Below are 23,217 nucleotides of genomic sequence, written 5' to 3'. Positions count from 1 at the left end.
AAGAGATATTTAACTGTAATTTTTAGGATACTCGATTTCAAGTGTTTATGGAAATTACTATTGTATCATGATTTACCACATTGCAGCATTTTCCCATTTCATGCCTCTGAGTTTAGAAAAGACCCTGATGCCTCTGCGTGTGGGTGCCACTGCCCTCTCCTGGACACAGCCCGCCAGACTGGCGGCTTGCTTCCCAGCTTTGCTCTGCGGAATGAGATAATGGAATATGCGGTATATATATTTTTAGAAATTAAAGAGGTAAATTGTGTCCTCTGTTCTGAAGATAAACCTGATAAACCTGCATGCCCACCCCTAGATTTTGAAAGTCTTCAGCTTTGACCAACCCTCATCTGACCGGAGGGCCCAAAGCAGTTCCCAGAAGGAAGTCGGTGCTTGCAGAGCAGGGCTTGTCCTGGAGGAGGGAGCCAAGCTGATGCAGAGTTTCGATGTGAACACTGATTTCAGCTATGTGGAATTATTAACTGGGAGGAGGGCAGCATCACAGCTGTAATAGTAATCTCTTCCTTCACACAACTACATTTAATGATGCAAAAAAGTTAAAGCGCATGGTTTAACTGCAAGCAATAACTTCTTTGTTCGGCAAGGCTGCCTAAAGGCCTCTAGTCACAATGCACAAAGTCGTAGACAAACAAACAGGCAGTTCCTCACCGCACACCTCAGCAAACTGTTTGTTCAGATGGCGATGAATATAATAAATACACCACGAACTGGGAAGGAAGGAAGAGAGTAACAGTGATAAAAAACTGCAGCTATGCAGGGCAGGGGCATGCCCCTGCTCCCTCTGAAGTCAGTCACACCCTTGCCCTTGACTTCAGCGATAAGGAATCAAGGCTGACATCTGTGGCATGAAGGCTCCAAGAGTTTAAGTTTTAATATGAATAAAAGAAGAGAAGACACCAAGAATTGCCTGCTAGCCAACCTCAGACCCAGCAGTTAGTAACAAAAGAGGACATTCATATTTTTGCATTTTTAAACAAAAGTATCGGAGAAATATACCAAGCAGACTGAAGGTAACATGAGCCTTGTCATCTCCATACTACATCTCTTTGCTCTCCCCTCTCGGTTTTCCCACTTGTGGCAATTCTGAGAAAGGTTTTCCTGAACAGCACCAGAAATACTTCTGTTCTCAGAAAAATTAAGGCTCAGTTTTGTTATCATTTACTAATTCACATATTAATATTTGCTAATGCATGTAAGGGTAAATGGAGGATTCTCCTAATGAACTGAAATATATTTACTCACAAATGTTACGTGAAAACATGGCCCTAAGTGATCACAGGTCAAGGAGCAATTGATCACAGATCAAGGAGCAATGGAGAGTACGACAGGAAAGAAGAATATATATTAACAAGGTTCTATACAGCCCTATATGAAAATGGACAGAACTACCAAATAGACAACATTTTAACCTCTACTGTGTGTGGCTCTGTGTGTGGCTGTCTGAAAATAAAAAATAACAAAAAATTGACTATACTGAACCTCATTTCCAGCTCACAGATGACTGTATACTTACTGGGCTGCTATCTTAATATACTTCTTTAACAGCTGAACACGCTTGCTGAGTTGAGAGCAAAGACAAATCTCAGTGACCACCCAGAACTGAATTTCATTAAATCTTCTTAAAAACAAGTCCAGATTTGCTGTGGTCTTTTTAAAATTGTGCCTTCCAAAAGTGTGATAGATCAATTCCAGCTAGGAAAAAGAAAACAGTTTTTTCAGAAATCTCATCTTTTGGACAGAGGAAAGAGGCTAAGAATGACGACGTAAGTATCTAGCCTGAAACTTGCTCTGCAGTTTACGTTTATTGCTGTACAGATGACAAGGATTCTGCTGCAAATCCAATAGACAAAAGCTGAGGCATACTAAGAGCATAGCTACAGACTATGTATAAATAGCTTAATACCTTGAAACATACAAAAGTAATTCAATAAGCAGCACATATTCAGGAGAAGTTTAACTGTATTTTTGCATTTTGCCTATAAAATTAAGAATGCCTTATACTTTCAAAACTTGTAGGTGGCTTTATTGTAGTATTTTTGAAAATCAAGCTTAGAGAAAGTTTTGCAAATAATGCACAAACGTACAATGTACAACTAAACATTTTCTAACAGATTCTAATCTGCTGAATAGATAGATCTTCATACCTCATGCACACAGTTGAAGAGCTCCCAGTCATAAACTGTCATTTGATGTGCTAAGTCTTTTGAGCTCATCAGTTCGAATGTTCCCACTGTACCAGTAGATGGTCCTTCTTGTTCTGGTAATGGTGTCTACGAATGGAAAAATGGTATAAAAATATTTTAGAAATACTAAATTGCATGATTGGTGCTTTTCTTCCATAATGTTTCTGATTTTTTTTCTTCAGTGTGACCACTTTCCTAAGCGTGTTTCTAATAGTAAAACTGAAACTTGCTTTTAACCACAGGCTGGCATTAGGAAATGAGAAGCCCTATGCAAAACCAGTATCCACTATGCACAGGACAGTCAGGAAAATTCTGAAAGCTCTTCAGAGGCACTGTAAGGAAATAAAACAGACTGTTCTCAGTGTGTTATTTTTAGCATTGTTCTAAAATTTGAAGCCAGAAATAAATACTTCAATGCACGTTGTGCTACTAAAGCATGTCTGTTTTGGAGCGCAGGTCTTTCCACAAAGCTTTTGTTATCGGTTCCATTTTTCACATACACAAATAACTTTTGCAAATTACTGATTCTAATTATGAGAATTATTACATCTGCCATACTTCAGAAATCTGCAGTGATTGCAAGATCTTCTGATCATTTATAAAATAAGCCTCATACTTTCTCTTTGACAGTACAGGGATGCACTATTTGTGATTGCAGAACTCCTGGCTATGCTCATTAAAGTTATATGCCCACAGTCTTATGAGAAAGAATCCTTTAAGTCATTCAAGTATAAAACATTTTTGAAAGACACTTCCATACCACCCAGTAAATGAGACGTGATCTACAGTTTTGCGCACAAGTAAATCTTATATTAAAGAGAGATTTAAAACATGGCTTGAGATAAGTCAGATTTGAAGTAGTCTCCTGTATATATTAGGGTCAAAGTGTTTGAACCAGCGCTGCTGAAATCTTAACAACCAACCCTCTTGCAAATCCAAATGCGTTGCCACCAGTAAAGCTGCCTGTGAACCCTCGCTTTAATCGTTTGGTTTCCAGGAGAGGGCAGTAGAGCTCACTTACAAGTTTCCCAATATCTCATGGGGTCTTTGTTAGACATCCACAGAGCTGGGAATTGTCAACAGGCTCCTCTCTGCGTACAAACGCAATAGAGTCTGCAAGACTAACAGACCATATTTATGTACTGGAATATAAAAAATGAGCTTACTAAATGAATCCCTTTTTATATAAGAATATCGTATTACCAATAGGAAAAGGACTGACTGCATTAATACATCAAATCACTTTCCCAATAACACACAGTGTGTAGGAGCTTTATTTCTGTGTGAGTTCTTGCTTTGTACTCCAGGGAAAACTTGTCTTTCAGATATCATAATACAAACTAATTAAAAATCATTAAACTAAACCACAGGCATTATTACCTTAAAAGCTCCATCTACAATTTTAACAAATAGTGTATCTAAGCAAAGTACTATCTAAAAAAAACCAGGACAGCCATCAATCTTATAACAGCCTGCAGATTGCTCTGAATTGGGATTTGCAGAAACACAAAATTTCTTTAGTTTAAGACAGAGCGTTAATTAAAAGTACAGCAGTTTTGTGTAGAAAATCCTAATTTGTGGAAATCCGTGGACAGAGAATTGCCCATGGACTGGAAGAGGGCTTTTTTCCCCTATTTGGAGACAAACACGACATAGCTGTTACCATAACAAATACATATTTTCCAAGGCTAGGAAAGAAGCACTTAGATGCAAACTCATTGCATATTTGAAAATTCATCTAACCCAGAACAATTTTCACATGGGAATTGCCAAGTGTAATGTGAATAAATATACACGCACAGGCAACAGCCAGAAATTGGAATGTGAAAGGATTAAACTGGGAGGCAGGAAAGGTTGTAACATTTTTCAATTTGCTTATACCTCTTCGAAAAAATGCAGCTGATAAGGGGATGTATTGTGTTATGCAGTGTTGAGAGCCTTTTTTAAGGTGCTGAGTGTTCCTCCCTAATTCCTACTAAAGTCAGTCCAGTTGATGAAAACTAGCACACTGCAGCCCTGTATCTTAGAGCTCCCTGTAGCATTTCCAGTACTTGATCCATGGCAAATGCCACAGGGGAAAAGACACAGAAAGTCATCACAATTTGCTGCCAAAGCTGTGTCTACACAGACAATGCAGAGCCATATAAAAGTACCCAGCGTCGTCGTACTGACGCAACACCCCTGCTTTAGAGTAGCATGCCCCATGAGGGTATCTACTTGGCAGGATTAATTAACCTTAAGGGAACACCAGAATTTAATAAAGTGAACAAGAGATATCTCTGCATGGAACTACAGTATGCTGGATGTACATTCCCTGGTTACTAAATTGAAAGCAGCAGCAAAGCATAGATTTTACCATATCTATAAAAGAAATCAGGCATACATACTAAGTGGCTTGTTAAAAGCATACAGGAGGCTGAAACAAGGCTAGGAGTAATAGAGTTCATGCTGACATGACTTGGCAATGACATTTGTTTTTAATGAAATAAAAGGAACAAAAAGTACAGTCAAATCAAACTCTATAAAAGCAGACCCCATGGAGATTGTTAGAATTACTGTATAAACTGTAAGTACTTATGAACAATTCTACCTAAGAAAAGACAGACTTTCTACCAGGAATATTTTCTGTGATTCTACCTAGAATCAGCTGAGATTTTGACACAGGATTTTATGGAGCTGAGAAATAAAAGATTTTAAGGAATTTACTGTTGGAATCAAGTCTCCAGAATGCTTTAATTTGTAACATCTATCTTCAAGAATACATCCCTGTGGCCATGAGGAGATAATTCTGTAATCAGGAATTACTGCATGTCTTAGTGACAATATTCAGCTCTTCCTAAATGCCCAGTGTGACACAGAGGATACTGGGATCAAGGGCTGTCAGTGTGGAACAGATGGATTTCTGCTCTACTTTAGGAAATTATAACATTACCTTGTTTTAATTTCAGGGCTCATCCCATAGCACTGTGACAAGCCCTTTGCTGTGAATGTTTCCACTAGTTTTTATCTAAAGCATTGATAATGCAAAATGTTCAAACAAACTGAAGAATTGAACTTCCTGAGAACTGTGAACATACATACCAATGAATCGAACTGATCACGTGGGCAAGCAAACAGCCGTCCATTAACACTTAGAGTTGTAAACACTGAAACATCATGAGGTTTGAGCACAACCTTTTCTGTAAACATGAAACAAAAGATTATTTTATATATTTTTATATATATATATATAATTTACAGCAGGACTGATCCAACAGCTGCACAGATCACCCTTCTGGGAACAAATTTTGCACAGTAAACCAATGTCCAGGATACAAAATAGATGACAACAAGGTCCTCTTTATTGAAGAAATGTGACAAGCTCAGCCCAAATCCATCTCCTACAGAACTGGCATATAGAACTAGAATCCCAGCTCCAAACTGTACATACAGGTCAAGAAGACTGTGCTGCCATCTCAAGAAACTACCTGCAAAAATTTAGCCATAATTAGGGACTCCATTCATTCTTCTCTGAGCTGTAAGCATTTGGAGAGATGTTCTTAATTGAAATTGCCTTGGAAGACAGTAACTGCATAAGGAGGTGATCAAATGCAACTGTATTCAAATCTCATTACAGCAGTTCTAAAAGAGCATCACATCACAGGTAAAGAAAAGATAATGAAGTAACTTATAAACAGTCTCTTCCAGCATGTGCTGGCTGTCAGCAAATCTGACAATAAAAAATTGCTGCAACTGCAAAAAGTAGAGCCGCCTGGTGTCAGTTCTCAGGAAGTGAGCTGTTTTTGGCAGGCGTCACTGTTTGCAAAAATGCCTTCCAACACAGCTCTCATTAGCTCTGTGTGTGTCCACGCAGTCATACTCAACCAGAGCATTTCAGCAACACCAATTCTCCAGCAGAATTCATCTTGCAGTTACTCTCCCAGTTCCACAGCATATAGTGGGGGGCTGACTCCTGACCCTTTGCAAACACTAGGTCAGTGGGCTTGGCACCAAGTTGCTCGGTAGTGGTTTGCATGGACAGAGTGGCCAGAATGGTAGTGACCACTACTGGAATGTCTGCACTGCAGTGTTTTGTGCTGTTGCTGATTCATATGTCTAGCCTGACATTATCCATGCTTACCTCCCATTTTTGTTGTTAAAAAACTGTTACAAGTCTTACAGTGGAGGAAACTTGGGGTAGCTCTGCTCTGTAACACGCAGATACACAAACTTCTCCATTTTTCCTGTCTCCCATGTGAGCTCCAGTCTGTGCTTGCAGTAGGGAAAGGACGTGCCTCTAAGGCAGTCCTGTGTACCAGCCAAACATGCACATGGATATAAAAGCCTTGACTGAATTAGTCTTTCAATCCCTCACAACATTCTGCTGCACTGTAAGTAAGAAGTGTTAAAGACGATGCAAAACCAGTACCTCCTCCTGAACTCATCTTTACTATGATGAGGCCTTCTCCAGAACCCAGCTTATCTGCTACTGCGCTGATCACTTCCTTCACAGAAGATGACACTGGCACCCGGATAGTGGTATAGGTTTGGTCTATGCAGTACACCTTAAACAGAACTAAAGAAAAAAAGATTGCGCTGTGTATGCCACATGTAACCACCACAGAGACTTTACTGAACAAATTACTTTCACTTCAGTAACCACTCCTTACAAATGAAACAAATAAAGCAACAATAAATCACTACAGTTTTGATAGCTCCCCATTCCTGAGATGTTTTACAATTTCTAGTATAGAAATCTCTGATTTCCCAGACCTTTTAGTAAACCATGAAGTACTAGTGTTTCAGTATTGCTACATTACTTATGGATGCCAATTTAATCTGGCACTTTGTTATGTTTCAGACATTATAATATTTTAAATCAACACTTCTTTTCAAGAGTCAGGAAAACTGGCTGCAAACTCTCTTAATTACAGGAAAATAATTTTCATATTTACAAAATAGAGTTGAAAATAGTTTTTGTTACAATCAGAACTTAAATCAAACTGTGTTGCAACCTGTTTTTTACAAGCAAGCATATAATTGCCGAATCAAGAATGTGGTAGACGATGAAGAAAAATACCCTAACAAGACGAATACACTTGAGTGTACAGTACAAATTGGCTGACAGAGTAATACATGAACCCAGGCCTCTGGCTGCCTAGAAATCAATATGATAGTACATTAGCCTGCAAAAAGCAAGGCAGCCCAAAGTGACATGAATTTAAGACAGAAGAAGTTCGCAAAATACTCCTTCAGCTCAGCTGTCAAGCCAAGCCAAGCAGCCCCTGGGGTTATAGCTGTCCGTGGATTGTCAATGTTCAGCGCGCTGCCTGCCCTACGAATGAGAAAGGTGCAGCCATACAAAAGGGGCAGTTCCTGCCTGTCCACACAGACACAAGTAGCACTTCCCTGGCAGCAGCAACTGTTTCAGTGTTTGTAGACCCAGAAGAAACACTGATACGGACAACAGAAGCTGCATGCCTGGCAGGATGTCTGCTGTTCGCACGCAGTTACTTCCAGCTTTTGAAATGGCTCTTCTGTTGGTTTGATTTACGCCACCAGCTTTCTCAGCTATAGGACCTTGCATTTTGTTCCCTTATTTTTACTGTCGTTCACTAGCGAGAGCTACCCTTTAATATCAAACACCTTGAAGTAGAAGCTACTTTCTGTGATGAAGATGCACCAAAACAACCATTGAGAGACTGGCCCTAGCAGTTGCAAAGAAATCCTCAGATTTATGAGTTTTAAGGGGCATGTATTTTTGTTTACACTGAACAGATCTCATCAGCAGAGCTCAGGATTTTGTTCAAATAGCAGTGCTTTAACCTGCCTGAAATAAAGGACAATATGAAAAGCCAGTACAACTGGAAATGATATTCCGATACACTGCCGTAAATTTTACTTTAATCTCTTCAGAGAATCAAACAATAGCAATGGGCCAAACCAGCAGATTTTGTTTTCTAGGCTGTGTGCCACAGGGCAGAGATCCATGGCATGATTATCTGCTCCACTCCTATCTCACAAAGGAACAGCTGTACATGTTAGCTCAAACTACGCAGGGGAGACAGAGGCTCAAACATGACCTTCAGCACCCACTATTTATTGAACTGCCATTACCTGCGTGGATGCTGTCTGTACTGGTTCTTACCTGTTTTGTTCATTCCCTATTTTAAAGGTTTTTACATCTTCCTCTGAGGAAGCACAGTGTTTGACAGCACAAGTAACTAAGGGAAAAGACCAGAAGCACTTCAAATCAATGGTGGAGAATGTTGGGCTAGCAAAAGCAAACAGAATTTGCTTCAGGCCAGGCTTCAAAACTGTAGGTAGGAACTTTTGTTTATTTTTAGACCATTTTTTTGAGAGAGACAAATTTACTGCAAATCTCAGTGGCTCAAGAAAACTTTGCAGAGAAGGAACTCACCTTCGTCACTGCCCCTGATAGGCTGGCGTTTCTGTGCTCTGTCATCACTTGTGTTGAACAGCTGCAGAAGAACTTTGTGCTGAAAATGAATCATCAGGATTGACATTAAAGCAAAAAGAAACATTATGGGGTAGACGTGAGCTACAGTAGATCTCTTATCAATGGCAGGAAAAAGAGTAGCAATGCAAAATTTGACAATGTTAAAAGCCATTTCTCAATGTGTTGTTTTAATATATCCATGATTACTAAAGAGAAGATGCTTATGGATTTGCTGTGCTAAAGCTTTTGCTTTAGAAAATGGACAAATAAATTATCTTACCTTCTTTTGTGGTGCTTTAGGTTCTTCAGAACTATAAAAAGGTAAAGCATAGAATACATAGTTAGATATTACCTGGAAGATTTTGCATACAAAATCACCCATAGAACATGGACCACTTGTCAAACTACAATATCAACATATTCATGTTTGCATATATGAAAAGACTAGATAGTTAGTGTATGACCAAGGCAGGGAAAATACTATGCAAAGTCCATGTAAGCATGAAATAAGCATCCAGTTTAGTTTCAATGGTGTGTACATAATTCCTTATTCCTTCTGTCAACCTTTCAATGAGAGTTTGGTGTTTGCAAGAATGATGTGGAAAGAGAGGACCACAGACATTCATCCAAACAAGCTTGCATGCAAACATTCAGTCTTGTATGACTGAGTGTCATTCATAGAATTGATTTTTAATAGATATAAGCAATAAATTTTCTTCATCTATTTACTGAGAAAAAGGGTGGGGGGAAGAAAGAAGCAAAAACTGTGCTTACACTTGCTTTACAATTTTCTCTAGCTCTGGAAGTTGCTCCTTTAGTGCTGCAATCATTCTGGTATCATCTGATACAGATACATAAAATTCCTGTAAATGATACAGAATAGTCTTTAAATAACTATAGGGGTAAATGAGCAGTACTCAGGATAGAGGATTATGAGATGACATCTGATAGCTTAATGATTATAAAGAATGATAATCTGCATAGAGGAACACATGCTGGGCCCAACCCTCTATTACTTCTACTTGTTTATCTCCAGCTGATTTAAAGCAAGAGTTACACATGCAGAAGGGAAGCCTGATAAGGCTCCTTAGCTCACTGCGTAACCACTGACTGCTTGTGCAAAAAATACATTTTCAGATTATCAAAGACAAAGACCATAAAATTCACAAATAATCTGGCATGACAGGGTTTTTTTACACAATGCTGTTGTAGTCCTTAGTGATTCATTTGCTACTGAATTGCTGACTCTCAGCTACATTAGTCCACTAAAATACTACCCTTTTTTAAACCCTACTCAAACCTCTTCCTGCCACATCTACATAAAACTGACCCAAAGAAGGATCTATGTGCTTGCAACTAGTAATTGTTCTTTAACTTCTGGACTAATGAAAGCATTATGTCTGTCTCCAAAGCTCGTCTATTATGAAAAGCTTTCCCATGTGGGCTTGCTATATATCTGTCATACTTAAGGCCCCTCTCTATTCCCCACTTCTAACTCTTACCTTAGATTCAGTTTTAAGCTCTTTGGGGCAAGAACTTCCATTCAGCCAGTAACATATGGGGCTGTCTTCCATAAACACAATATATAATAATGACAATCACAATGACTTAACATGACTTGACAGTGCATCTTATTTTAGAAATATAAGGATATGGCACCTACCACAAAGACCTTACAACCAATGTCTAAAGAATTAAATGATTTTAAGGGATCAGAAGGGTTCTGAAGGCAAGGATCTTAAGTTCCAATAGCTGCAGTACAGCTTTCATTCAAATGGAAAGGATTTTTAGTTTCGTAGCGTGAGAACCCTCCAGATCCTTTCTGACACACCTCAGGCAGGCATAAACAGCCCCTCAGTTCAACCTGTAGAGCCTCTGAACTATTCACAAGAAAATACCAAAACAAGCAAATTCATCTATTGCTATAAAGTGATCTACCCATGCAGCGCTTTGAAAGGGGTCTGCAACTCCAGCAGGTATTTTCAGAGGTCCAGAGGTTGACAATGGTTCAAGCACTGTCGTAGTGCGTATACTGTCTGCAGCTCAACCCGAGAAAACAGTTATGAATTTGCACTTTGAAATGACCTACTTGTCTTTAGTTCGTAACAGAATTCTACAGACTGGGAACAGGCTTTCAGCTTATCTTGCTTGGTAGGTACTTTTCAGTACAATGACACAACGATTCCTTTATACCTCCAAAAAGGCCACTGCTGCTTCATCTTCTTGTAGTAAATCTCCATATAAAGCAGCCCACTGCAGAACCAGTCGAATGACTCGCCTTTTATTGTTGAGGGCATAATCCATTTTCTCCTGCTCTGTACCCTGGGAAGGCTGGGCATGATAGGTACCATGGTGTCAAGGAAAACACTCAGTGATTGAACATATCAAAACCAGTATGAATTCACAAACAACTGACTTCCAACAAACCATTTGCATGGTGTTCAAACACAACTTTCCAATATATACTCTTGATTTCTCACTGCTGCTAGCATAAAGACTTGTGAACCTTTCCCATTCATAGTCAAAAGACAGTGAATTCTCTAAGGAGCACAGGAATGATCACAATCCCACCACAGAGACGGTTGCTGTATGAGAGCAGAACAGAAATGACACTTGGAACAACAGAGAAGAGCATTAACTGTGGGGACTGAAGAAGGATATTTCTCCTTGTTCTTCTTTGGAGACAGTTGAAGAAAAAGGAAAATGTCACTTTGTGTTTATTAACAATTCCAGTCTTCCATTTGTGAGGAAGACTACCAGAATGAACCACCAGTGTTATTCCTTTTATATTTAGAAGTTACTGTCACCCAAGGTGAAGCTCAGTCCCCTTATGGTAAGGGGACCTGGAAGTTTACAGCCTAGACTGACTATAGAGACATGGGGTAAACAGTAAATTCTGTAGTAGCCTCATTTTACATATGAGGAAATCAGAAGTTTCCACACTATCAAATAAAGCATATTTGGGACACAATACTTTGTGAGAGTTATTTTGTGACAAACAATAAGAAAAAATAGGAAACACTTCATTGACCTTTTTCACAATGAAGTGTCAACGTTACAAAAAAATGCAAATTGCAAAAAGGCCAAAAGTAACACTTATTGAAAGGAAGAAACCAAGAAAAATGTAAGGGCACGATGGTCAATAAACTAAGATAATTTCAGCCTTTAACCTATGTGAAAATGAAGACTCCCCAGCAAAAACAGGATATGACAATTTGTGTGCCCACTTCTCACTGATCAGAGGTTAACAACATATATTTAAACTGTTTCTCTCAATAAACTGATGACTGAATGTGAAGTAAGCACAGAATGAGTGCAGTTACATCTTCAACCTTTCTTCCCAGATACTGAAGTTCTGATTACAGATTGTTATGAATAACACTATTCCCAATTACATAGCGATGTTTAATATTAAAATACTGACACACCCTCACTCACAGCGAAGTCCAGCATCCTTTCAAGGTGCACTTTCAGTTGCTCTAACAAAAGATTTAAAAATACTAATTAGAAAATTAAAATATTAATTAGAAATCAAAATTATCTAAGATATTTATTTTACGCTTCTCATTTCAAAGCATTTACCTAACAAATACTAGTAAAATATAATGGGAAAAAGTATCTCTTAACTCACACTTTCCAAATGATCCTCCTGCCCAAAACCCCTGCAGAGATTTGACATGCTACCAGGGTTACCGGGGTGCTCATTTGACTGACAAACTTTTAGAAATCTGCATTTTAATTTCATTCAGAAAGGTTTAAAATGAGTAGAGAACTAAACATGTCAGTACGTTTATGAGAGTAAATAAGTCAAAGGGTCATAAGAAGTAAATAATATATTGTAAGCTATGTGCTCTAATGTCTCAGGGAGCAAGTTTAATATTCTACTGAGTCATTTTTCTCATGCCATTTTTACCTTTCAAACACTGTAATTATTTCATGTATTTTTACTTTCTTATTAACTGACTCACCACAGGCACTGGTAATTTTTCTGTATTTTTACTGTGCATTTCTATTAATTGCTCTTTTATTAACATTATCACAGGGAAAGTCAATGAAGGGTTCTCCCATTTTTATGGGACCGACAGGATGCAGCTTCACTGCAGACTGCAATCAGAAGTAAAATATCATGTATACTTGCAACACGTGTCAGATAATTGTAAAATATTTATCAACACCAACATGGTTAGAGTTCAATATATATATTTCTAATTATGTCTAGCATATGCTAGGAAATGGAAGCAGTTCTGAAGTCTGTTCTTCCCTGCGTGGGAACACTTAACCGTGTCAGGAGCTGTGCAAAATCAGCACCCAGTAGAATGCAAACTATTTTGCTGGCATGCTGGTAAAGGAGGTGCACAAAACATTCATACAGAAACTTGCTAAAGGACGATCATCTACAGGGAGCAAAAGAGGAGTTTATACTTCATAAATATTTAGACAGTGGTCCTGTAAAGATGCACACCTGCACACATGCTCACACACCTGCGCTATCCCAGGTGCACTTTTGGAGGTGCTGCTCCAAGTTTTCTTTTGGGTTTTGTCCTGCCTCCCTCTAACAAGCTGTAGCTTTGCGAATTTGTCCATTTCCATCTCTGTGAAGAAGACAGGGAAACAGGGGCCTTGATCCAACACTCAGGACTGATGTCCTGATCCAGGACAGGGGTGCATGCCCTTTGCTTCCCTTTAAAAAAGAAGTATGTGATTTTTTTTAATATTGCAGGATCCCTATGTATTTTAATGACTAAAAAAGAGTGGTGTGCCAAGGGACAGCACATATAAGCACTGAATCCACAGCATGCAATAATGTTACTTAGCCAAAATGGTGCACCCGTCCATTCCTTTCAGGATTAAAGAACTTACAGATGACAAAATGCTGCTGTAAAAGAAGTGAAAACCCAAATAATTTATACCCGGTACTATGCTTGAAAGCACTACAGTGGTCTAGCTCTACTCATACTTGCATGCTGCCAGCTAAAATAGTATCCTAAGTGGGTGTAGGAAAATAGACTTATATTGATTCAAAATTGGGAGCTGGAGCAAAAACAGTGTCTCTGACTGAATCACCTTTCTTCTTTTTCTTTTTCTGTTTTAATCTCCTCACTGAGCATAACTAATCTCTCCTTAGTCTCACAGCACCAGCAAACATTTTTGTAGAGTGGTTTTGCTCAAAAAAGATGAGCTTTGTTAGCAACCTTTCAACTCTAACAATAAATTTCAATGGTACAATCAACAGAGCACAGTTTGATTTTCCATATTCAGAATGGACCAAATAAACAATAATTCAGCTCTAGGAAAAGCTGACACTAAAGCAGTGGGATACCAGTTATTTCCAGCCTTCCTCCTCCTTTCTGAAAAGAATTAGCATGATGCCTGCCATGACTCACTTAAGACCATGGTCTTAGCCTCCTCTCCAGAACAGGTTTCATAGCAAGTGAATACGTATACATAACTGACACTATCACTTTGATCTTCAGAAAAGCTTTTCCCCTGTAAACAATGAGGTACATTTTGCTTATGTGTCTGATTTTCCCGGTTAGTAGATATCAGAGGTATACTATTATAACTGAGGATAGATAAGCCTGAGTCTCAAATGGACTGATTGAATAATATGAGCTAGATAAATAAAAAAAAAAAAACCCAAACTATAAAAAGTGCTGCCGTTTTCTTCCCCTCTCAAAGCTGTCAGCAACAGCATTTCATAATACTTTTGATATCCAAAACTATGTGGTTTTGGAAAATGTGTTTGTTTCAGGTGTACGAACAATTTTCTGCAGACCAGTTTTATGGGTCCAAAGGTTTTCAAAACAATTACTGTCCTTGCTAGGAGTAACACAAATGGATTCTTAAGCTTCCCAGACAAGGACACGATGCTCTATTTTGTGGTTTCAGGGTGTTAACTTTCCTAGATGTCACTCGCCCCGCTGAGCTTCAAGGAAAGCACACTTTCACACCAATCTGATTCTAAAAAAATAAATAGGGAATTGAAGTTATTATACCCCTGTCAGAATTCTATAAAACAGAAAACATTATATGTTTATTTAATGCTCCCAGTCACTTGATAGCTTGAAGTCACTGTGCACAAGGAAAACTCTCGGTGCCCAACAGCTCCCCAAACTAAATGACCTGCCAGTAACCGACTGATGGACATTTCACAGACTCCTTCTGTAAAACATGCAGACAGTACGAGAATCAGCTCCAGCTCTCGATGCTATCTGCTGTCAGCTTTCATCTCCTAGGTATTTGCAGGCAATTGAAGTTTCTTGCAGTTTGTTAACATTTGCTATAGACTATTATTAAAGATATTATGATTTTTATTCATAACTATTATGACAGCACCTAGGAACTACTTACTCATTCTTCTACTAGTTTAGGTACCCTTTTGCTTGAGGCAGTTTGCAGCTTGTAATCTATAAAGTGGACCCTTGAAATCACCAAAACATAATGATCTTAGTTAAAATCTAGATGCTGTAGTTCAGCAAAACCCAAGAAAGACAGAAAGGATACAGGAAGGGTAATCCAAACTTTTACATAATTTCACTTATCTGGTGGAGGGACAGTACATCTCTTTTCCTTGGAATAGTAATCAGCACAGGAAAGATACAGTTTTCATGCTCCGGGACTGTATCTCATCATGCGTATACACTATCCATTTCAGAGTTGTTGAGCTATGGACAGCTGTTAGTCAGACACTGAGAACCCACCCACAAGGCACAGCCTCCATGAAACACGATGTACTTCTTGAGAGAGGGAAGCTTCAGTCTCATCACCGATAGGGATAGCTGTTAAAGGGGTGTAACTTTTCCCTTACAAAAGGATATTGTGCCATCAAGGCTGGGCAGAGCTGACTATTTGGCATAAAAACACAGTGCATCATAATAAAATCATTTAAAACAGAATCTGTGAAAAGAGAAGAAAGAAATCAGTCAATTAAGCCCCTGCAAACAGCTTGGGGACCACAAGGATGAGTTTTCTTTCAGCTAAAATATCAGCCCTCTGCAGATAGATAATAAAGGGGTCTTTTTGCACTTTGTTTGTAGGCATTAAGTATGAAAACAGGTGTTGTGGTTTAGCCCCAGCCAGCAACTAAGCACCACGCAGCCGCTCGCTCACTCCCCCTACCCCTATATTTTCATATATAAATTACAGTGGAAGCAATGATGTAATATTACACTACACAGTTATCTCACTATATTTTTTCTGATATCTCTTACAGGGTTTTTAAATGTTTCTCTTATCTCAAAAGTTGCACTGTAGAAATGATACCACAGGGTATTGTGTTTATTGTTTCTCAGTGATTCTATATAAGACTTGCATAGTTTAAAGGTAAAATAAAGTTTATTCTCACTGCCAAACTTATTCTGGCCTCTGCAGCCAGGCGTTATAAATCCTTCTTGTTGTCACAAAGATAAGGCAAACTGGGATTTACACCAGCTCTACCACAGATAATTTTGACAGAAAAAATAGCTTGCTATTTTTTGCCAGAGAAAATGTCAATCATATTGTTTAATGTAACATTTTAACATAAATGTAGCAGCTGTGACACTTTTGAATCAAAATAAAACTAGAAATTTGACTGTCCATTTAACTCTTTTAGGCCTTCTGCTCATTGCTAGAAAATCAGCAAAGAATTAAATTATTTGCCTTCTCCTGTGTAGTATACACTAAATGTGCTGTCTGGCATTGTAGTTCCCTAAAGCCAAATGCAGCAGCGCTTCTTAGGTACCCAGGTGTGGCAGCCCTGATTCTTCTTATGCTAAGATCTCTACACTTGTAGAGAAGTATATCCAAATATTTCACTTTAGCACAGATAGGGGCTTTTTTGCTGTGCCAAATTTCCCTTTGACACAGGCAAATGCCTGTTAACGTAAGTGCAATAAAATTAATGCAGACAAGAATAAAAGCTTAATATTTCAGCTCATGTTTGTTCATTCCCCGTTGTCCTGGTTTCAGCTGGGATAGAGTTAATTTTCTTCGTAGTAGCTGGCATAGTGCTGTGTTTTGGATTTAGTAGGAGAAGAATGTTGATAACACACTGATGGTTTAGTTGTTGCTGAGTACTGCGTATGCTAGTCAAGGACTTTTCAGCTTCCCATACTCTGCCAGGTGCACAAGAAACTGGGAGGGGGTACAGCCAGAAGAGTTGATCCAAACTGACCAAAGGGCTATTCCATATCATATGATGTCATGCTCAGTATATAAACTGGGGGGGGGGGTTGGCCGGGGAGCAGCGATCGCTGCTGGGGGACTGGCTGGGTATCGGTCGGTGGGTGGTGAGCAATTGCATTGTGCATCACTTGTTTTGTATATTATTATTATTATTATTGTTATATTGTTATTATTATCATTACTATTTTACTTTATTTCAATTACTAAACTCTTCTTATCTCAACCCAGGAGTGTTTCTCACTCTTCCTCCTCCGATTCTCTCCCCCATCCCACTGGGGCAGAGGGAGTGAGCGAGCGGCTGCGTGGTGCTTAGCTGCTGGCTGGGGCTAAACCACGACAATCTCTCGATGACAAAGCTCACCTCCGGAAGGGTGGGACTTTACTATTTCTTTGTGTAATATCCAGAGCAAAGTGGATTTTAACTGTTCTTAAATTAAGGGAATGAGTAAACTAAAAATTCAATTTTCCAGCACTCTGAGTGTCTATATTCTAAAAATAGCTTTGTCTGTGAATTGTGACATTTTGTATCCCACTAGGATATAGGTATAATCTTGTCATTGGATGTTTTGGGAAAAAGTTTTAAAAGATTTAAAAAATAATTTGGTTCAGATAAATGTATAACACATGCATACTATGAATAGTAAACTTGGGATTATATACTTGCAGGCTTAAAGAACAATGTTCTGCTTGTAATCTTAATAAAAAGGTATCTATGAAAAGGATCATTTTTATTCTTCAAAATGGTTAAAACACTCATGGTAAAAGGATTTCTGTAATCTTTCAATTCTTCTACCATTTACAGACCACTCTACAGGTTTCTCCAATACTATGAGGTCAGTAACAGATTAACTGGATTTAAGAACACCTTTGAATATATACTTCTTAGACATCTGCAACGTAAAAAGAACTTGCTAAAGCAATATTATGTAGCTTAATATAAAAGTCTCTGTATCACTTTATCATAATTAGGAGGAATTTTTTGTGCCTGACTCTTTTTAAAAATAAAATACTTACTAATAGTAAGTCAGCAAATATCTATATCCCTAGATGTAAATTCTCTGTTCTCTTTACACTAATGACAAGCAGCCCATTAAGTGGAGCTGCAGCAACCTGCTTGCTTGGGACTTGGCCCATGGTGTGCTGAGTTGTTCTCTTTTGAGTAACAATTCTTCATTCCCTGCACATGGGAAAGTATCACAAACAAGTAATTTAAATAGTGATACTTTAAATGTGATATGGATATGAAAATTTGGGAATACTTATACTAGCATAACACAATGGCTGGAGATATCAAGGTAGTTCACAGTATTAAGTGACATCCAGAACAAGAAGTATGAGTACCACTATCATCGGGTGGTAATGCATGCTCTGTCCTGGCGTTATAGTTGTGCCGAATTAAAGTCATGGCTAGTGGTCTGGCACCTTTTGAGATTTTGCTGTTCTACTCTGAACCAAAAGTACAAATACAATAGAGTGCGCTAGGAGGAGTGAATTGTTATCTTTAAGCCTGGATTTCCTAGGTTTTCTCAGGGTTGTTTCAGAGCAGTGGATAATTCTTATTCTGGGAAAAACTACCACTAGCTGCTTTTCAAAGCATCACATTGTGGTGTTCCCCCAGCAAGACCATCTTATGCAGTAATAATAACACAGCCTTTGTCATGTAGATACCTGTTGCTTCATTTAAAGTTGCTTCAGGGCGCATAGTTTCTAGAAAGTGCTCTAAAATTTTCTCTGGGGTTCCTGACATCACAATATACCTGAGGGAGGGAAAGAAGCAGTTAGTGTCTCATAGGCAAAACAGCTAATCAAGAAACAGTTGTATCAGTGAGAAGACCAGGACTGACGAGGGCCAGAGTACAAATTCTGCCATGACCAGAATCTCTGTGTGGCTTAGGACAGAACCACTCACAATCTTTGTTGGCTTCCCCCCTGTAAAATGGGAGCAATAACTCTCTCCACTCTACCCAGGGAGTGTGAGATGACAGACAGCTCCCTCCCCGCACAGGTACTCCAGTATAACATCACCACAGTTACACCGCAGCCAGCAGAGCTGCACTGGTGCAAACCTGGGGAAGTGCAATCAGAAATGCTTCTCCACTGAGAATAAATATCTCAGTAATGACAGCAATTCGCAGCCATTAGAGGGTCTTAACAGACATACTATGAGCATGAAATGAGAACTGGTGTGTATTGGTGTCAGAGCAAGGAAACAATTTCAGCATCACTGACGGGTTGGTCTGAGAAGATGAGGACAGATAATGAAATAGCATGCTGTATCTTCAAATTTGTGCAATGCCTAAGATAGCTGAAGTAAGTTTTTCAAGTGGATAAACTTAGGATTGTACCATTTCCTAGAGTAAACTTAAGGAGGTGAAAGAATTAGTGCAATAGTCAGGTTTTTCTGCTTCATGCAAAAACACTGGCAGGATTTTAAGTACTGGCATAGGATATTGCTAAACTTGTCCTGTTGTCTTTTTTTTCTTTCCTTGAGATTGGATTTTTGTATCTTTCCCTCCATTCTTTCAATCTTTGCATCTTTTTTCCCTTTTTTTTGGAATCCAACTGATAAAGTATGAAACTTTAAAAAAAAAAAAAAAGAGAGAAAGAAAAAACCCGGAGAAGTGAACATACTCTGCTCCTGCTGAGAAATAAGTGGTGGAGCTGAGCTCCTGGGAGCTCCTCCTCACTTTGAGAGCTGACCGTCACAGTTCTTTTGCCTGCCAACCCCTTTGGAAGAACTGTATTGATGTCCCAAGAACACAAACACTTGTTAAGCCCGTGCACATTCTCGCAGAGATACTAACCAAGTATCTAAGTGAGTGAAGCAGAGAAATCACAGGTTGCTGTACTCTGAATATGAAAGTGAAAATGAACAGTGAAGTGACTTGCAGGGCTGCTGAATTCACCCTGCATGAGTGTGATCACCCATAAAGAGTTAGATCTTGGGAGTGAGAACTTCAGAGCTAGTCCTTCGAAGCGACACTGTCACTGTTTGAAAGCGTGGCTCGGGGAGCTCTGTAAGAGCTACACCTCCTCAGCAGAGGAGGCAGTAGAATCCAAACTGCAACTGAGAGGATCTGCTCCCAAAGTGAAGTTTTCCCCAAGACTAAGACAAAGGAAATTACTTTCTTGGTTGACTGGATATCTCAGGGAGCAACTCTGAGATGCAGAACACTTCTCTAGTGCAAAAGCTATGTACCTGCTTAGGGAGCAAAGCCCAAAGGGCAGCTCATCTGAAGAGGTATCAGAGATGTGAGCTACCCAATTAAGGGCAAAGCAGCAAGCCTTTAAGAAGAGGTCCCTGTTAAGCTTCTCTTTTGGGCACAGAGATTTTCAAAAGCACTAAACGCTCAGCTAACATTCCAGTAACACATTCTGGAAATCAGAATACATCAGTGACTTTGATTTGGACTCTCAAGCATAAATGTAGCCACTTACTCGATTTACTAACAAAAGAAACAAAAGAAATGTCATCTTCAAAACCAGTGAACTCACTTGGAAAGATTTTAAAACAAAAAGACACTGCCAACACACTATTAACAAAGTAATCTGACACCTGAAAAGCAGACAGTGAACTCTCAAGGTAGCTTCCTCTTTTGTGTAGCTTATGTCTATTTGTCATTGTTATCAGCGAAAGCTCCCTTGCTAGCACATTAATAGTACCCAAAAGCTGACCAAATGCATAAAATATTTACAGAAATGAAATTCTGAGCTTTATCTGAAAATATTCCTGGAATGTAAGCTCTAAAATACAGCCTAACTTAACCACGGACCATAAATGTCTCTATCTATTTTTATCAAATTCTGAACAAGAAAATGTTAAATAATACAAATAATGCTGGTGCAAAGAGTTTGCAAGGAAGGTGGTGTTTGAAATACGTTTGAATGAAACTTTCACTTTTGAAAGCATGAAAAATGTATCAGACCCTAGAAAATGGATTTAAATCTATGACCAAGTTGCCATGCATTGCAGCTGCTGATGCAAATCCACTGGCTGCAGTCAGGTTGCCCTGATTTAGACAAAGAAAATTTGTACATGTTTTCCTGATAGCATAGTTTGTTTTTCCAATAGATCAAGTGAAAGATGAAATGGCAGTTTCTGAAATACGTGAAATGTGTATATAAAGTACAAGAAATGGTTTATTCAACCCTTCACAGATCTTTACAAATCTTTATATTCAGTTTTGCAGATAAAATAGGTATATGAAATGCCAAATCAGATAAAAACTGTACCCAAAATATCTCACAGTAAATTAGCTCTTTCTTTGAGAAAAAGTAAGGTCCAGGGTAAAGGATTCAAAACTTCTTGGTGCTTATTTTGTTGGAGTTGTTTGAGCATTTCTGAAGAAAATTGTGCATCCATTTGCAAATAACACATTTACAAAGCCTTTAGGGTTTTTACCAACATTTGGAATGATAATAGCCTCACTCTGCTCTTATCACAGTAGTATCCAAACAGAATTGTACTTTTTCCCTTTCAGTATGAAAGTAAAAAATATAATGAATATTGTTATTACAGTTCAAACCTATTCTGTAAGATAAGCTGTGCACTTTCATTGCATGAGATCTTCGTTTTTTATATAAATTGTACCTAGCAAACTCTTATTAGAATCCAGAGCTCAAAATCCAAAATGAAAATATCTGTACTTAACAATAAAACAATGTATTTTCCACACATCTTTTACACAGTAGCTCAGCTTAATAGGGTTTCAGCATTCTCCATGTGCAGTCTATTTAGAAGCTATTACATGAGATAAGTATTTACAGTGAGATCTTTAGAGAATTATTGTGTAAAGACATAGAACTGGTGTGCTGCTGGAAATGGATATATTATCCAGTATGGGGCATGTGATCAGCTGATGATTAAAAAAAGAGAAACTTTATATGCACTGCATTCTTCCATAGAAAGGGGGAACATGCCATTGTTTGGATAATAATACCATATGAAAAGGTTAATCATTGTCTGACATTTGCACTATTGAATGAAAACATACTTGTGCTGAGGCTGTGAATTTCCTTGATTAGAAACTCTGTTTCCTGCTGGGATCTTCTCCAACACCAAGACATCTTGGTCATGTTCTTTGAGTCTTACTGTATTTGCTTCCACATCCTGCAAGACAAGTTACTTTTAATAAAGTAATTGCACCTGATTTGGCTGATTAGTTACTCTGAAAAAGTGCATGACTTTCAAACACAAAAGACTCTGCGGTTGGGTCTCTTCCCCCGTATTTATCTATCTTTATTCTGCTTTTCTTATAGGCTGAATCAAGAGGGAAGCACTGGCACTGGGGGAAGAGACAGAGAATTGTGGGACTACAGCAAGAACCATGTGAAAAATCTCTGGCTATTGCAAAAGAAAAAAGTTTGCCAAAAAACAGCGCCCCCCCCCAGAATTTCCATATGTAAGGTAATCTCTATCCCCACTTATATATGAACATTATTATCTATAATCTGACTTTTTTAAAAAAAAAAAAAAAGAAAATGGCACTTAAAAATGGTAAGTATTAGCTCAGTAAACTGTCAGTAAACTTTTTATTTTCTAATACAAGATCATAGTAGAAAACAAAAAAAAAGAATAATGAAATATAACGTGCATTCAAATAACACAGATGAAAATCAGTAAGACCATGCACTTTGATCTTCTTTGAAGTATCAACCAAACCTAAATCAGTTGGAAGTCTCCATGGCCAACCCAACCTTACTGCCAGTGGGATCCTTATTCCCTTTTGTACAGTAAACACAATCTTATCTCATTTTTCTAGCACAGTACTCTGTCTGGACTAGTTGTATTGCTGCAATACTGGGCATGTATACATTCAAATACAGGATGATACTGGTTTTGACTTCCTATACTATGAATGATTGCAAAACAGCCCATACTTACAGAATTACAGCTGGACTTTGGAACACATTTGCCCTAATGTGAATAACTGTAAAATTAGTTTGGGAGTATCTGTAAAATTAGTTTGGTAATATCTTTCTAGAGCTCTCTGATAAAGACAAGTGTGTATTTAGCTGTAGCTTATTTAATTTGCCACTTGATTCTGCCTTTATTGAGTTTAAGGTACCTGACACTGACCTATCTGGCAGAACAGGTGATGTTGTTTTATTCAATATTTGGATACAAGATCACCCTGAAATCCTGGACAGAATAAGGAAAAACTGAGCACTTGGCATATTCTAGACCACAGAAATGTGAGAGACAAAAGATTCCATTTGGTCCCATTTTCATGTCTGAGATAGGAATAGGAAAAAAAGAAGGATGATTAATATATTCTTTACTTGATCTTCTAGACTGTCGCATCTCTGTTCTGCAATTACGGACACTTCAAACAAGGTTATCAATATCAATATATCCACAGAAATAAAACAGACTCTAGAAAAATTTGCAAGTTCTGATATCACACT

At 38.4% G+C, this 23,217-nt stretch overlaps 1 protein-coding gene across 1 annotated transcript in view; it reads right to left on the bottom strand.

Annotated features, from left to right (window-relative positions):
• Nucleotides 1-23,217, bottom strand: part of RAPGEF4 (Rap guanine nucleotide exchange factor 4) — a 161,036-nt gene that overhangs the window by 17,347 nt on the left and 120,472 nt on the right. The window contains exons 15-25 of the mRNA XM_075710086.1: nt 21,804-21,919; nt 18,478-18,566; nt 15,462-15,540; nt 10,837-10,987; nt 9,418-9,506; nt 8,924-8,954; nt 8,605-8,683; nt 6,613-6,759; nt 5,286-5,383; nt 2,166-2,291; nt 1,535-1,713 (exon numbers count right to left, since the gene is read on the bottom strand). Of these exons, the coding sequence (XP_075566201.1) occupies nt 1,535-1,713; nt 2,166-2,291; nt 5,286-5,383; nt 6,613-6,759; nt 8,605-8,683; nt 8,924-8,954; nt 9,418-9,506; nt 10,837-10,987; nt 15,462-15,540; nt 18,478-18,566; nt 21,804-21,919 (1,184 nt within the window). The remainder of the gene's footprint in view (nt 1-1,534; nt 1,714-2,165; nt 2,292-5,285; nt 5,384-6,612; nt 6,760-8,604; nt 8,684-8,923; nt 8,955-9,417; nt 9,507-10,836; nt 10,988-15,461; nt 15,541-18,477; nt 18,567-21,803; nt 21,920-23,217) is intronic.

This window comes from Pelecanus crispus, chromosome 5 (genome assembly GCF_030463565.1).
Source record: "Pelecanus crispus isolate bPelCri1 chromosome 5, bPelCri1.pri, whole genome shotgun sequence".
Lineage (NCBI taxonomy): Eukaryota > Metazoa > Chordata > Aves > Pelecaniformes > Pelecanidae > Pelecanus > Pelecanus crispus.
Note: the sequence above shows the minus strand (reverse complement) of the source record. Positions and strands in the feature narration are given on the sequence as shown.